The following is a 16,072-nucleotide window of genomic DNA, read 5'->3' on the forward strand; positions in this document are numbered from 1 at the left end:
GTGTGCAGAGCACTGTACTAAGCGCTTGGGAAGTACAAGTTGGGAGTGGGCGGGGCTATCCGGCCCGGGGCCAATCAGAGGGGCGGAGCTCTCTGCGGCGTGGCCAATCAGAGTGGGCGGAGCTCTAGGGCGGAGCCAATCAGAGGGGAACGGAGCTCTCTGGGATGGGGCGCGGCTAGTCCGGAGGGTGGGCGTGGCTATCTGGCGCAGGGCCAATCAGAGGGGTGGAGCTCTCTGGCGCGTGGCCAATCAGAGTGGGCGGAGCTCTCGGGCGGAGCCAATCAGAGGGGAACGGAGCTCTCTGGGATGGGGCGGGGCTAGTCCGGAGGGTGGGCGTGGCTATCTGGCGCAGGGCCAATCAGAGCGGCGGAGCTCTCTGGGGCGTGGCCAATCAGAGTGGGCGGAGCTCTCGGGCGGAGCCAATCAGAGGGGAGCGGAGCTCTCTGGGTCAGGGGTGGGGCTAGTACGGAGGGTGGGCGGGGCTACCTGGGGCGGAACCAATCAGAGGGGGTGTATATAATAATAATAATGATAGAATTTATTAAGCGCTTACTATGTGCAAAGCACTGTTCTAAGCGATGGGGAAGTTACAAGATGATCAGGTTGTACCACGGGGGGCTCACAATCTTAATCCCCATTTTACAGATGAGGCAGCTGAGGCACAGAGAAGTGAAGTGACTTGCCCAGAGTCACCCAGCTGACAAGTGGCGGAGCGGGGATTTGAACCCATGACCTCTGATTCCAAAGCCCGGGCTCTTTCCACTGAGCCACGCTGCTTCTCATATGTATGTATGTTTGTGCATATTTATTACTCTATTTATTTTACTTGTACATATTTATTCTATTTATTTTATTTTGCGAATATGTTTTGTTTTGTTGTCTGTCTCCCCCTTCTAGACTGTGAGCCCGCTGTTGGGTAGGGACTTGATTACCTTGTATCTACCCCCAGTGCTTAGAACAGTGCTTTGCACATAGTAAGCACTTAATAAATGCTAGTATTATTATTATCATTATTATTATTATTACTAGACTGTGAGCCCACTGTTGGGTAGGGACCGTCTCTATATGTTGCCAACTTGTACTTCCCAAGCGCTTAGTCCAATGCTCTGCACACAGTAAGCGCTCAATAAATATGATTGATTGATTGATTGATTGAACGGCTCTAGCTGTTGCCAACTTGGACTTCCCAAGCGCTTAGTCCAGTGCTCTGCACACAGTAAGCGCTTAATAAATACGATTGAATGAATGAATGAATGAGAGATGAGGTAAGAGGCACGGAGAATGAATGAATGAATCATCATCATCATCATCAATCGTATTTATTGAGCGCTTACTATGTGCAGAGCACTGGACTAAGCGCTTGGGAAGTAGAAATTGGTAACATATAGAGACAGTCCCTACCCAACAGTGGGCTCACAGTCTAAAAGGGGGAGAAATGAATGAATGAATGAATGAATGAATGAATGAATGAATGAATGGAGACACCGGAGCCGCGACAGTTGGTCACCGGACAAGCTCCAGTGTCGGGCCCCGGGAGGGGCTATGAATGGGACGGCTGGGAACTGGGACCCCTGAATCCGGGAGACTCCTTCTTCCCCCACCTCACTGTCAATCAGTCAGTCAGTCATCATTCACTCAATAATAATAATAATGATGATGATGATGGCATTTGTTAAGCACTTACTATGTGCCGAGCCCTGTTCTAAGCACTGTGAGCCCCCTTTTTCCTCTCCGCTTCCCCATCCCCACCTCCTTCCCCTCCCCACAGCACCTTTATATATGCTTGTACAGATTTATTACTCCATTTATTCTACTTGTACATATTCATTCATTCAGTCGTACTTATTGAGCGCTTACTGTGTACAGAGCCATGGACTAAGCGCTTGGGAAGTACAAGTTGGCAACATATAGAGAGGGTCCCTACCCAACAGCGGACTCACAGTCTAGAAGGGGGAGACTATTCTATTTATTTTGTTAATGATGTGCATCTAGCTTTACTTCTATTTCATTCATTCATTCAATCATATTTATTGAGCGCTTACTGTGTGCAGAGCACTGGACTAAGCGCTTGGGAAGTCTAAGTCGGCAACATATAGAGACGGTCCCGCCCCAACAGTGGGCTCACAGTCTCGAAGGGGGAGACAGAGGACAAAACAAAACATATTAACAAAATTTATTCATTCAATAGTATTTATTGAGCGTTTACTGTGTGCAAAGCACTGGACTAAGCGCTTGGGAAGTGACAAGTAACAAGTAACAAGTTATTCTGATGATTTGACACCTGTCCACATGTTTTGTTTTGTTGTCTGTCTCCCCCTTCTAGACTGTGAGCCCATTGTTGGGTAGGGACCGTCCCTAGATGTTGCCAACTTGTACTTCCCAAGCGTTTAGTCCAGTGCTCTGCACACAGTAAGCGTGCAATGAATACGATTGAATGAATGAATGAATGAACTAAGCGCTTACTATGTGCCGAGCACAGTTCTAAGACCTGGGGAGGTTACAGGGTGATAAGGCTGCCCCACCGGGGGGCTCACAGTCTTAATCCCCATTTTCCAGATGAGGTCACTGAGGCCCAGAGAAGTGAAGTGACTTGCCCAAAGGTACACAGCTGACAAGTGGTGGAGGCAGGATTTGAACCCACGACCTCTGACTCCAAAGCCCGGGCTCTTTCCACTGAGCCACGTTGCTTCCCTCTTTATAACAATAACTGTAATAAGTGCTTAGTCCACTGCTCTGCACACAGTAAGCTCTCAATAAATACGATTGAATGAATGAATGAATTCACTCCCCAGAGCTTAGAATAATAATAATAATAGTGATGGTATTTGGTAAGTGCTTACTATGTGCCAAGCACTGTTCTATGCACTGGGGTAAATACAAGGTGAACACGCGCGTTGAAGTTGTTGTGTGTCTCTGTCCTCCGCCCCATCATGTCAGGGAAGGGTGCTCAGGACAGGGGATGCAGTGGGACATTGGGGAGTAATAATAATAATAATGATAATAATAATAATAATAATAATAATAATGGCATTTGTTAAGTTTAGAAGGGGGAGGAGATTCTCTATTTATTTATTCTTTTTATTTGTACATACTTATTCTATTTATTTTATTTTGTTAATATGTTTTGTTTTGTTCTCTGTCTCCCCCTTCTAGACTGTGAGCCCACGGTTGGGTAAGGACCGTCTCTCTATGTTGCCAACTTGTACTTCCCAAGCGCTTAGTACAGTGCTCTGCACACAGTAAGCGCTCAATAAATACGATTGAATGAATGAATGAAACACACACACACACACACACACACACACACACACACACACCCACCCTCCCTCCCTCAACGACGCCTGCGCAGAGGAGAATACGGTTGAATGGATGAATGAATGCTCCGGGAGAGCATGGCGCCTGCGCAGAGGAGAGACGACGGTTGAATGGATGAATAAATGCTCCGGGAGCGCATGGCGCCTGCGCAGAGGACACATTCATTCATTCATCATCATCATCAATCGTACTTATTGAGCGCTAACTGTGTGCAGAGCACTGTACTAAGCGCTTGGGAAGTACAAGTTGGCAACATAGAGAGACGGTCCCTACCCGACAGGGGGCTTACAATCTAGAAGGGGGAGGAAACACACACACACACACACACACACCCCTCCTCCCCCCCCCCACAACGACGCCTGCGCAGAGGAGAATACGGTTGAATGGATGAATGAATGCTTCGGGAGCGCATGGCGCCTGCGCAGAGCAGAGACGACGGTTGAATGGATGAATAAATGCACTGGGAGCGCACGGCGCCTGCGCAGAGGAGAGACGACGGTTGAATGGATGAATAAATGCTCTGGGAGCGCATGGCGCCTGCGCAGAGGAGAGACGACGGTTGAATGGATGAATGAATGCTCCGGGAGCGCATGGCGCCTGCGCAGAGGAGAGACGACGGTTGGATGGATGAATAAATGCTCCTGGAGCGCATGGCGCCTGCGCAGAGGACACATTCATTCATTCAATCGTATTTATTGAGCGCTTACTATGCGCAGAGCACTGTACTAAGCGCTTGGGAAGTACAAGTTGACAACATATAGAGACAGTCCCTACCCAACGACGGGCTCACCGTCTAGAAGGGGGAGGAGACACACACACCTCTCCCCCCCCCCCCCACAACGACGCCTGCGCAGAGGGGAGTACAGTTGAATGGATGAATGAATGATCTGGGAGCGCATGGCGCCTGCGCAGTGGAGAGACGACGGTTGAATGGATGAATAAATGCACTGGGAGCGCATGGCGCCTGCGCAGTGGAAAGACGACGGTTGAATGGATGAATAAATGCTCTGGGAGCGCATGGCGCCTGCGCAAAGGACACATTCATTCATTCATTCAATCGTATTTATTGAGCGCTTACTGTGTGCAGAGCACTGTACTAAGCGCTTGGGAAGTTCAAGTTGGCAACATAGAGAGACGGTCCCTACCCGACAGTGGGCTCACAGTCTAGAAGGGGGAGGAGACACACACACACACACCCCTCCCCCCCACAACGACGCCTGTGCAGAGGAGAATACGGTTGAATGGATGAATGAATGCTTCGGGACCGCATGGCGCCTGCGCAGAGGAGAGACGACGGTTGAATGGATGAATAAATGCTCCGGGAGCGCATGGCGCCTGCGCAGAGGAGAGACGACGGTTGGATGGATGAATAAATGCTCTGGGAACGCATGGCGCCTGCGCAGTGGAAAGACGACGGTTGAATGGATGAATAAATGCTCCGGGAGCGCATGGCGCCTGCGCAGAGGAGAGACGACGGTTGGATGGATGAATAAATGCTCTGGGAACGCATGGCGCCTGCGCAGTGGAAAGACGACGGTTGAATGGATGAATAAATGCTCCGGGAGCGCATGGCGCCTGCGCAGAGGAGAGGCGACGGTTGGATGGATGAATAAATGCTCTGGGAGCGCATGGCACCTGCGCAGAGGAGAAACGACGGTTGAATGGATGAATAAATGCTCTGGGAGCGCATGGCGCCTGCGCAGAGGACACATTCATTCATTCATTCAATCGTATTTATTGAGCGCTTACTGTGTGCAGAGCACTGTACTAAGCGCTTGGGAAGTACAAGTTGGCAATATAGAGAGACGGTCCCTACCCGACAGGGGGCTCACAGTCTAGAAGGGGGAGGAGATACACACCCCTCCCCACAACGACGCCTGCGCAGAGGCGAATACGGTTGAATGAATGAATGCTCTGGGAGCGCATGGCGCCTGCGCAGAGGAGAGACGACGGTTGGATGGAGGAATAAATGCTTTGGGAGCGCCTGCGCAGAGGAGAGACGACGGTTGGATGGATGAATAAATGCTTCGGGAGAGCATGGCGCCTGCGCAGTGGAGAGACGACGGTTGAATGGATGAATAAATGCTCCGGGAGCGCATGGCGCCTGCGCAGAGGAGAGACACCCCCCACCCCCACGACGCCTGCGCAGACGAGACAGCCTCGGCGCATGCGCGGTTCTGGAGGGGGCTGGGGGGAGGGGAGGCGGTAGGCTCCATGTCCGGGCTGCGCGCGCTGCTGGGGCTGGGGTTGGGCCTGGGGCTGCTGAGGTGCGGCGCGCGCGGGTCGGCGCGAGGGCTTCTGGGGTCTTGCCCGGCGCGGGGGATTCTGGGGTCTTGCCCGGCGCGAGGGCTTCTGGGATCCGGCGCGCGCCGGGGCGGGACGGGCCCCGCCGCCATGAAGTACCTCAGGTAAGTCCAAACATCAATCAATCGTACTTACTGAGCGCTTACTACTACTAATAATAATAATGGCACTTATTAAGCACTTACTATGTGCCAAGCACTGTTCTAAGCGCTGGGGAGGTTACAAGGTGATCAGATGGTCCCACGGGGGGCTCACAGTCTTCATCCCCGTTTTGCAGATGAGGCAAACTGAGGCCCAGAGAAGTGAAGTGACTTGCCCAAAGTCACACAGCTGACAAGTGGCAGAGCCGGGATTTGAACCCATGACCTCTGACTCCAAAGCCCGGGCTCTTTCCACTGAGCCACGCTGCTTCTCTTACTGTGTGCAGAGCACTGGACTAAGCGCTTGGGAAGTCCAAGTTGGCAACGTATAGAGACAGTCCCTACCCAACAGTGGGCTCACAGCCAAAAAGGGGGAGACAGAGAACAAAACCAAACATACTAATAAAATAAATAGAATAGATATGTACAAGTAAAATAAATAAATAAATAGATTAATAAATACGTACAAACATGTACAAGCAACAGAGACAATCCCTACCCACTGTTGGGTAGGGACTGTCTCTCTATGTTGCCAACTTGTACTTCCCAAGCGCTTAGTACAGTGCTCTGCACACAGTAAGCGCTCAATAAATACGATTGATTGATTGATTGAACAACGGGCTGGCAGTCTAGAAGGGGGAGACAGACAACAAAACAAGTAGACAGGCATCAATAGAATCAAAATAAATAGAATTATAGATAATAATAATGTTGGTATTTGTTAAGCACTTACTATGTGCAAAGCACTGTTTTAAGCGCTTACTATGTGCAAAGCACTGTTCTAAGCACTGGGGAGGATACAAGGTGATCAGGTTGTCCCACGGGGGGCTCACAGTCTTCATCCCTATTTTACAGATGAGGTAACTGAGGCCCAGAGAAGTGAAGTGACTTGCCCACTGTCACCCAGCTGACAAGCGGCGGAGCCGGGATTTGAACCCCTGACCTCTGACTCCAAAGCCCGGGCTCTTTCCACTGAGCCACGCTGCAGATATAAATACGTCGTTAATAAAAGAAATAGAATAATAGATATGTACAAATATACACAAGTGCTGTGGGGCGGGGAAGGGGGTAGAGCAGAGGGGGGGAGGCCTTCCCAGACTGAGCCCCTTCCTTCCTCTCCCCCTCGTCCCCCTCTCCATCCCCCCATCTTGCCTCCTTCCCTTCCCCACAGCACCTGTATACACGGATATATGTTTGTACACATTTATTACTCTATTTATTTTACTTGTACATATCTATTCTATTTATTTTATTTTGTTGGTATGTTTGGTTTTGTTCTCTGTCTCCCCCTTTTAGACTGTGAGCCCACTGTTGGGTAGGGACTGTCTCTATATGTTGCCACCTTGTACTTCCCAAGCGCTTAGTACAGTGCTTTGCACACAGTAAGTGCTCAATAAATACAATTGATGATGATGACGATGATGATGAGTAGCTGGAGTCCTGCTTCCAGCTCCACCCATCAATCAGTCAATCAAACAGTGGTCTTTTTTGAGCAGTCACTGTGTGCAGAGTGAGAGGTTACAAGATGATCAGGTTGTCCCACAGGGGGCTCACCGTCTTCATCCCCATTTTACAGATGAGGGAACTGAGGCACAGAGAAGTGACTGGCCCAAAGTCACACAACTGACAATTGGCGGAGATGGGATTTGAACCCGTGACGTCTGACTCCAAAGCCTGGGCTCTTTCCACCGAGCCACGCTGGGCTCTTGCCACTAAGCCATGCTGCTTTACTTCTCTGGGCCTCAGTTCCCTCATCTGTCAAATGGGGGTAAAGGATGTGAGCCTCACGTGGGACAGGGGCTGTGTCCAACCTTGTGGAGAGGGAGCTTCAGCTGTGTGACTTTGGGCAAGTCATTTAACTTCTCTGTGCCTCAGTTCCTTCATCTTTAAAATGGGGGTTAAATGGGGATTTTAGACTGTGAGCCCACTGTTGGGTAGGGACTGTCTCTATATGTTGCCAACTTGTACTTCCCAAGCGCTTAGTACAGTGCTCTGCACACAGTAAGCACTCAATAAGTACGATTGATTGATTAAGACTGTAAGCCCCCCGTGGGACAACCTGATCATCTTGTAACTTCCCCAGCACTTAGAACAGTGCTTTGCACATAGTGAGCATTTAATAAACGCCACCATTATTTATTATTATTTATTAGTGATAATAATTTTGGTGCTCATTGAGCGCTTACTCTGTGCCAAGCACTCTTCTAAACGCGGGGTAAATAAAAGTTAATCAGATTGCACACAGTCCCCGTCCCACATGGGGCTCACATTCAATCCCCATTTTCCAGGTGAGGGAACTGAGGCCCAGAGAAGTGACATGCCCAAGGTACAGAAGCAGCGCGGTTTAGTGGAAAGAGCCCGGGCTTGGGAGTCAGAGGACGTGGGTTCTAATCTCTCCTCTGCCACTTGTCTGCTGTATGACCTTGGGCAAGTCACTTAACTTCTCTGGGCCTCAGTTCCCGCATCTGGAAAATGGGGATTAAGACTGTGAGCTCCCCAGGGGACAACCTGATTACCCTGTATCCTCCCCAGTGCTTCGCACATAGTAAGCGCTTAACAAATACCATCATTATTATTATTATTTGTTAAGCGCTTATTATGTACCAGGCACTGTACTTTGGGGAGGATACAAGCAATTCGGATTGGGCACAGTCCCTGTCCCACATGGGGCTCACGGTCTCAATCCCCATTTTACAGAAGAGTTAACTGAGGCCCAAAGAAGTAAATGGAATTGCTCAAAGTCACGCAGCAGACAGGTGGTAGAGTGGAGATCAGAACTCCCGACCTTCTGCCTCCCATTCATTCATTCATTCAATTGTATTTATTGAGTGCTTACTGTGCACTGTACTAAGCGCTTGGGAAGTACAAGCCGGCAGCATATAGAGACGGTCCATGGTCTATCCACTGAGCCACACTGCTCCTCCTTGGTTTATATCTGCCCCAGTGCCTATGCTGTAATAATAATTTTAGACTGTGAGCCCACTGTTGGGTAGGGACTGTCTCTATATGTTGCCGATCTGTACTTCCCAAGCGCTTAGTACAGTGCTCTGCACACAGTAAGCGCTCAATAAATACGATTGATGATGATGATGAATAATAGTAATGATGGCATTTGTTAAGCGCTTACTATGTGCGAAGCACTGTTCTGAGAGCTGGGGTGGGATACAAGGTGATCAGGTTGTCCCAATCGGGGCTCACAGTCTTCATCCCCGTTTTACAGATGAGGTAAATGAGGCACAGAGAAGTTAAGTGACTTGCCTTAAGTCACACAACAAGTGGCAAAACTGGGATTAGAACCCATGGCCTCTGGCTCCCAAGCCCGGGCTCTTTCCACTGGGCCACGCTGCTTCTCTTAGATACAAGGTGATCGGATTGTCCCCCGTGGGGCTCACGGTCTTCATCCCCATTTTACAGATGAGGCAACTGAGACACAGAGAACTGAAGTGACTTGCCTGAAGTCACACAGCTGACAAGTGGCAAAACCGGGATTAGAACTCGTGACCTGTGGCTCCCAAGTCTGGGCTCTTTCCACTGAGCCACGCTGCTTCTTTTAGATACAAGGTGATCGGATTGTCCCCCGTGGGGCTCACCGTCTTCATCCCCGTTTTACAGATGAGGCAACTGAGACACAGAGAGGTGACTTGCCCAAAGTCACACAGCTGAGAAGTGGCAAAGCCGGGATTAGAACCCATGACCTCTGGCTCCCAAGCCCGGGCTCTTTCCACTGAGCCATGCTGCTTCTCTTAGATACAAGGTGATCGGATTGTCCCCCGTGGGGCTCACGGTCTTCATCCCCATTTTACAGATGAGGCAACTGAGACACAGAGAAGTTAAGTGACTTGCCTTGTCACACAAGTGGCAAAACTGGGATTAGAACCCATGGCCTCTGGCTCCCAAGCGTGGGCTCTTTCCACTGGGCCACGCTGCTTCTCTGAGATACAAGGTGATCGGATTGTCCCCCGTGGGGCTCACGGTCTTCATCCCCATTTTACAGATGAGGCGACTGAGACACAGAGAGGTGACTTGCCCAAAGCCACACAGTTGAGAAGTGGTGGAGCAGGGATTAGAACCCACAACCTCCGACTCCCAGGCCTGGGCTCTTAATAATAATATAATAATGGTATTTGTTAAGCGCTTACTATGTGCAAAGCACTGTTGTAAGCGCTGTCCCACGGGGGGCTCACAGTCTTAATCCCCATTTTACAGATGAGGTAACTGAGGCTCATAGAAGTTAAGTGACTTGCCCAAGGTCACACAGCAGACGTGTGGCAGAGCCGGAATTCGAACCCATGACCTCTGGCTCCCAAGCCCGGGCTCTTTCCACTGAGCCACGCTGCTTCTCTTAGATACAAGGTGATCGGATTGTCCCCCGTGGGGCTCACGGTCTTCATCCCCATTTTACAGATGAGGCGACTGAGACACAGAGAGGTGACTTGCCCAAAGTCACACAGCTGAGAAGTGGCGGAGCAGGGATTAGAACCCACAACCTCCGACTCCCAGGCCTGGGCTTTTAATAATAATAATAATGGTATTAAGCGCTTACTATGTGCGAAGCACTGTTCTAAGCGCTGGGGGAATACAAAGTGATCAGGTTGTCCCACGTGGGGCTTACAGTCTTAATCCCCATTTTACAGATGAGGGAACTGAGGCTCAGAGAAGTGAAGTGACTTGCCCAAGGTCACACAGCAGACGTGTGGCAGAGCCGGGATTCGAACCCATGACCTCTGACTCCCAAGCCCGGGCTCTTTCCACTGAGCCACGCTGCTTCTCTAACGGCGCTTAATAAATACCGTAAAAAGGGGACCGCCGTCCTCACCGCCTTCCTGGGGCTGTGGGTGACTTGTTGCTTTCTAGACTGTAAGTTGGTTATGGGCAGGGAATCATCATCATCAATCATATTTATTGAGCGCTTACTATGTGCAGAGCACTGTACTAAGCGCTTGGGAAGTACAAATTGGCAACACACAGAGACAGTCCCTACCCAACAGTGGGCTCATGTTTCTGCTAATTAGTATTTTCCCAAGCGCTTTAGTTCAGCGCTGTGTACATCGCAAGCGCTCAGTAAATACAGCTGATTGATCTCCTTATCAATCACTGCTTCCTTATGAGAAGCGGTGTGGCTCACCGGAAGGAGCCCGGGCTCTGGAGTCAGAGGTCGTGGGTTCAAATCCCGGCCCCACCGCTTGTCAGCTGTGCGACTTCGGGCAACTTTTCCCCCTTTTAGACTGTGAACCCACTGTTGGGTAGGGACCGTCTCTATGTGTTGCCAATTTGGACTTCCCAAGCACTTAGTACAGTGCTCTGCACATAGCGCTCAATAAATACGATTGATGATGATGATGATGAAGTGCTTAACTCCTCTGTGCCTCAGTGCCCTCACCTGTAAAATGGGGATGAAGACTGTGAGCCCCGCCCGTGGGACATCCTGATCACCTTGTAACCTCCCCGGCGCTTAGAACAGTGCTTGGCACATAGTAAGCGCTTAATCAATGCTATCGTTATTATGATTATTATTATTATTATTATTATTATTATTATTTCCTGGCCCGATCACCCGTCCCCGTTGCCCCGCAGCCAGCAAGAGGCGCAGGCGGTGGACCAGGACCTGTTCACCGAATACCGGTTCAGCGTGGACCAGCTGATGGAGCTTGCTGGACTGAGTTGTGCCACGGCCATCGCCAAGGTCAGGGGACCCGTCCACCCGGGGCCCTGCCCGCCCGAGAGGGACCACCAGGGTGGGCGGATCATCATCATCATCATCATCATCATCAATCGTATTTATTGAGCGCTTACTATGTGCAGAGCACTGGACTGAGCGCTTGGTAAGTCCAAGTTGGCAACATCTAGAGATGGGCCCTACCCAACAGCGGGCTCACAGTCTAAAAGGGGGAGATAGAGAACAAAACCAAACATACTAACAAAATACAATAAATAGAATAGATAGGTACAAGTAAAACAAATAAATAGAGTAATAAATCTGTACAATCATGTATACAGGTGCTGTGGGGAAGGGAAGGAGGTAAGATGGGGGGATGGAAAGGGGGGAAATAAATAGAGTAATGAATATGTACAGACATATATCCATATATACAGGTGCTGTGGGGAAGGGAAGGAGGTAAGATGGGGGGGATGGAGAGGGGGAGAGGAAGGAAGGGGCGGATCACACGCCGCCAGGTTTCACGGGGGTTCGGACACATCCACGCCCGAGCGGCCCGGGATATCGGAGAAGGTGGGGGGGAATCGGACACGTTGGGCCACGGGGGGAAGGGTTAGGGATGACGGACGGGCCTTGTTGGATCGTTGGAGGAGAGTTGGGGGTTTGGGGCCGTGCTGTTCTGTTCTCCGTCTCCCCCTTTTAGACTGTGAGCCCACTGTTGGGTAGGGACTGTCTCTATGTGTTGCCAATTTGGACTTCCCAAGCGCTTAGTCCAGTGCTCTGCACATAGTAAGCGCTCAATAAATACGATTGATGATGATGATGCTGTTCTGTCTCCCCCTTTTAGACTGTGAGCCCACTGTTGGGTAGGGACCGTCTCTATATGTTGCCATTTTGTACTTCCCAAGCGCTTAGTTCAGTGCTCTGCACACAGTAAGCGCTCAATAAATACGATTGATGATGATGATGCTGTTCTGTCTCCCCCTTTTATACTGTGAGCCCACTGTTGGGTAGGGACCGTCTCTATATGTTGCCAATTTGGACTTCCCAAGTGCTTAGTCCAGTGCTCTGCACACAGTAAGCGCTCAATAAATACGATTGATGATGATGATGCTGTTCTGTCTCCCCCTTTTAGACTGTGAGCCCACTGTTGGGCAGGGGCCGTCTCTATGTGTTGCCAATTTGTACTTCCCAAGCGCTTAGTCCAGTGCTCTGCACATAGTAAGCGCTCAATAAATACGATTGATGATGATGATGCTGTTCTGTCTCCCCCTTTTAGACTGTGAGCCCACTGTGGGGTAGGGACTGTCTCTATGTGTTGCCAACTTGTACTTCCCAAGCGCTTAGTACAGTGCTCTGCACATAGTAAGCGCTCAATAAATACTATTGATGATGATGCTAGATCCCTGGGGGATGGAGAGGGGCGGGTCAGGGGTGTTGAGAGCTCACCTCCTCCAGGAGGCCTTCCCAGACTGAGCCCCTTCCTTCCTCTCCCGCTCGTCCCCCTCTCCATCCCCACCATCTCACCTCCTTCCCTTCCCCACAGCACCTGTATATATGTTTGTACAGATTTATTACTCTATTTATTTTACTTGTACATATCTATTCTATTTTGTTAGTATGTTTGGATTTGTCTCCCCCTTTTAGACTGTGAGCCCACTGTTGGGTAGGGACCGTCTCTATATGTTGCCAATTTGTACTTCCCAAGCGCTTAGTACAGTGCTCTGCACACAGTAAGCGCTCAATAAATACGATTGATGATGATGATGGATGGGTCACTGGAGAAGAATCAGGGATGGAGAGGAGTCGGATAGTGGGTGGTCTGTGCTGAGTCGCTATGGGCTGGTTCTCCTGGGGCAGCGGGCGGTTAGGGATGGGACATTTAGGTGACAGGCGATGTCACTCAAACCTTTCTGTGTCCGCCCCCCCCAAGGCCTACCCCCCTGACTCCTTCCCCAGCAGCCCCCCCCACCGTCCTGGTCTTGTGTGGTCCCGGGAACAACGGGGGAGACGGCCTGGTCTGTGCACGCCACCTCAAGATGTTTGTGAGTATGAGGGCGACTGGGGGGGGCCGGGGGGGAACCTGAGGAGCAGAGCTGTTTGGGGGGGGTCTCGGGGCGTCGGAGTCCCGCCCGCCAACTCAGTCGTGGCCCCCAGGGCTACGCGCCGACCGTGTATTACCCCAAGAGGCCGAGCCGGCCGCTCTTCGAAGGCCTGGTGACCCAGTGTGAGAAGATGGAGATCCCTTTCCTGGCCGACATCCCTGCCGAGGTGGGCTCACGCACTTTTCTCCAGGCCCCGGGCCCTTTCGGGTCAACCTACCCTCCCCTGCCAAGCGGGCCACCCCTAGTATACATACCAGGGGCATGTATACCAGTATGTATACCAGTATACATACTTCATGTTGCTGCCCGGATTATCTTTGTCCAGAAACGCTCTGGGCATGTCACTCCCCTCCTCAGAAATCTCCAGTGGCTACCAATCAATCTGCGCATCAGCCAGAAAGTCCTCACCCTGGGCTTCAAGGCTGTCCATCCATCCCCTGGCCCCCTCCTACCTCACCTCCCTTCTCTCCTTCTCCAGCCCAGCCCGCACCCTCCGCTCCTCCGCCGCTAATCTCCTCCCCGTACCTCGCTCTCGCCTGTCCCGCCATCGACCCCCGGCCCCCATCCTCCCCCGGGCCTGGAATGCCCCCAATCCCTCTGCCCATCCGCCAAGCTCGCTCTCTTCCTCCCTTCAAAGCCCTACTGAGAGCTCACCTCCTCCAGGAGGCCTTCCCACACTCAGCCCCTTCCTTCCTCTCCCCCTCGTCCCCCCTTTCTTACCTCCTTCCCTTCCCCACAGCACCTGTATATATGTATGTACATATTTATTACTCTATTTATTTATTTTACTTGTACATATCTATTCTATTTATTTTATTAGTATGTTTGGTTTAGCTCTCTGTCTTCCCCTTTTAGACTGTGAGCCCACTGTTGGGTAGGGACTGGCTCTAGATGTTGCCAATTTGTACTTCCCAAGCGCTTAGTACAGTGCTCTGCACATAGCAAGCGCTCAATAAATACGATTGATGATGATGATGATGGTGCCTGCCCTGCCTCCGCCCTCCAACCCTCCCCTTCTCCCCGCCAGCCCGCCCTGGTCGACCAGCTCTACAGCCTCGTGGTCGACGCCATCTTCGGCTTCAGCTTCGCTGGGCCCGTGCGGCCACCGTTTGCCGACGTCCTGCAGGTCCTGGCCAAGGTGACGGTGCCCATCGCCAGCATCGACGTCCCCTCGGGTAAGACCACCCTTCCCTCCCCCGACCTCCCGTAGGGTGACTTGGGTCGGCTGAGTAGCAGCAGCGTGGCTCAGTGGAAAGAGCCCGGGCTTTGGAGTCAGAGGTCATGGGTTCAAATCCCCCACTCCACCACTTGTCAGCTATGTGATTTGGGCAAATCACTTCTCTGTGCCTCAGTCCCCTCATCTGTAAAATGGGGATTAAGACCGTGGGACAACCTGATCACCTCGTAACCTTCCCAGCGCTTAGAACAGTGCTTTGCACACAGTAAGCACTTAATAAATGCCATTTAAAAAAAAAAGCAGCATGGCATAGCGGATAGAGGACGGGCCTGGGAATCAGGTGGTTATGGGCTCTGCCACTCGTCTGCTATGTGACTTTAGGCAAGTCATTTCACTTCTGTGCCTCCCTCATCTGTAAAATGGGGATTAAGACCGTGAGCCCACCGTGGGACAACCTGATCACCTCCTAACCTTCCCAGTGCTTAGAATAGTGCTTTGCACATAGTAAGCACTTAATAAATGCCATTTAAAAAAAAAAAAGCAGCATGGCATAGCAGATAGAGGACGGGCCTGGGAATCAGAAGGTTATGGGCTCTGCCACATGTCTGCTATGTGACCTTAGGCAAGTCATTTCACCTCTGTGCCTCAGTTCCCTCATCTGTAAAATGGGGATTAAGACCGTGAGCCCACCGTGGGACAACCTGATCACCTCGTAACCTTCCCAGCGCTTAGAACAGTGCTTTGCACACAGTAAGCACTTAATAAACGCCATTTAAAAAAAAAAAAGCAGCATGGCATAGCGGATAGGGGACGGGCCTGGGAATCAGAAGGTTATGGGCTCTGCCACATGTCTGCTATGTGACCTTAGGCAAGTCATTTCACTTCTCTGTGCCTCAGTTACCTTATCTGAGCCCCATGTGGGACAAGGACCGTGTCCAACCGAATTTGCTTGAGCCATCCCAGCGCATAGTACAGTGCCTGGCACGTAGTAAGCACTTAACAAATACCATTATTATCATTACTATTAGCTGACACCCTACCCCTCCTCCGTACCCCCTCCCAGGCTGGGACGTTGAGAAGGGCAGCGCGGAAGGCCTGCAGCCGGACCTGCTGGTCTCCCTCACGGCCCCCAAGCTGTCCGCCCGCTTCTTCACGGGACGCTACCACTACCTGGGGGGCCGCTTCGTGCCCCCAGCCCTGGCGGAGAAGTACCAGCTGGCCCTGCCCCCGTATCCGGGCACCGACTGTGTCCTGCGCCTGAGCTGAGGCGGGCAGTGCCCCTCCGTCTCTCCCCAACCGGTGTGGGAATCCGGCCACCAGTGACCGTGCGCTAATCGGTTTAATAACAAACTCAGATTTGGAAATGATGCCAGTC

General features: G+C 51.2%; 1 protein-coding gene across 1 annotated transcript; it reads left to right on the top strand.

Annotated features, from left to right (window-relative positions):
• The first annotated feature begins 5,351 nt into the window (after window positions 1–5,351).
• On the top strand, window positions 5,352–16,064 carry NAXE (NAD(P)HX epimerase). The gene is given in 7 exon segments (XM_038768712.1): window positions 5,352–5,723; window positions 11,334–11,442; window positions 13,349–13,378; window positions 13,380–13,460; window positions 13,573–13,686; window positions 14,548–14,695; window positions 15,761–16,064. Coding segments are annotated over 7 exon segments (1,011 nt in total). The 5' UTR covers window positions 5,352–5,397; the 3' UTR covers window positions 15,964–16,064.
• The last annotated feature ends 8 nt before the right edge of the window (window positions 16,065–16,072 follow it).

Source organism: Tachyglossus aculeatus, chromosome Y4 (assembly GCF_015852505.1).
Source record: "Tachyglossus aculeatus isolate mTacAcu1 chromosome Y4, mTacAcu1.pri, whole genome shotgun sequence".
Classification (NCBI taxonomy): domain Eukaryota; kingdom Metazoa; phylum Chordata; class Mammalia; order Monotremata; family Tachyglossidae; genus Tachyglossus; species Tachyglossus aculeatus.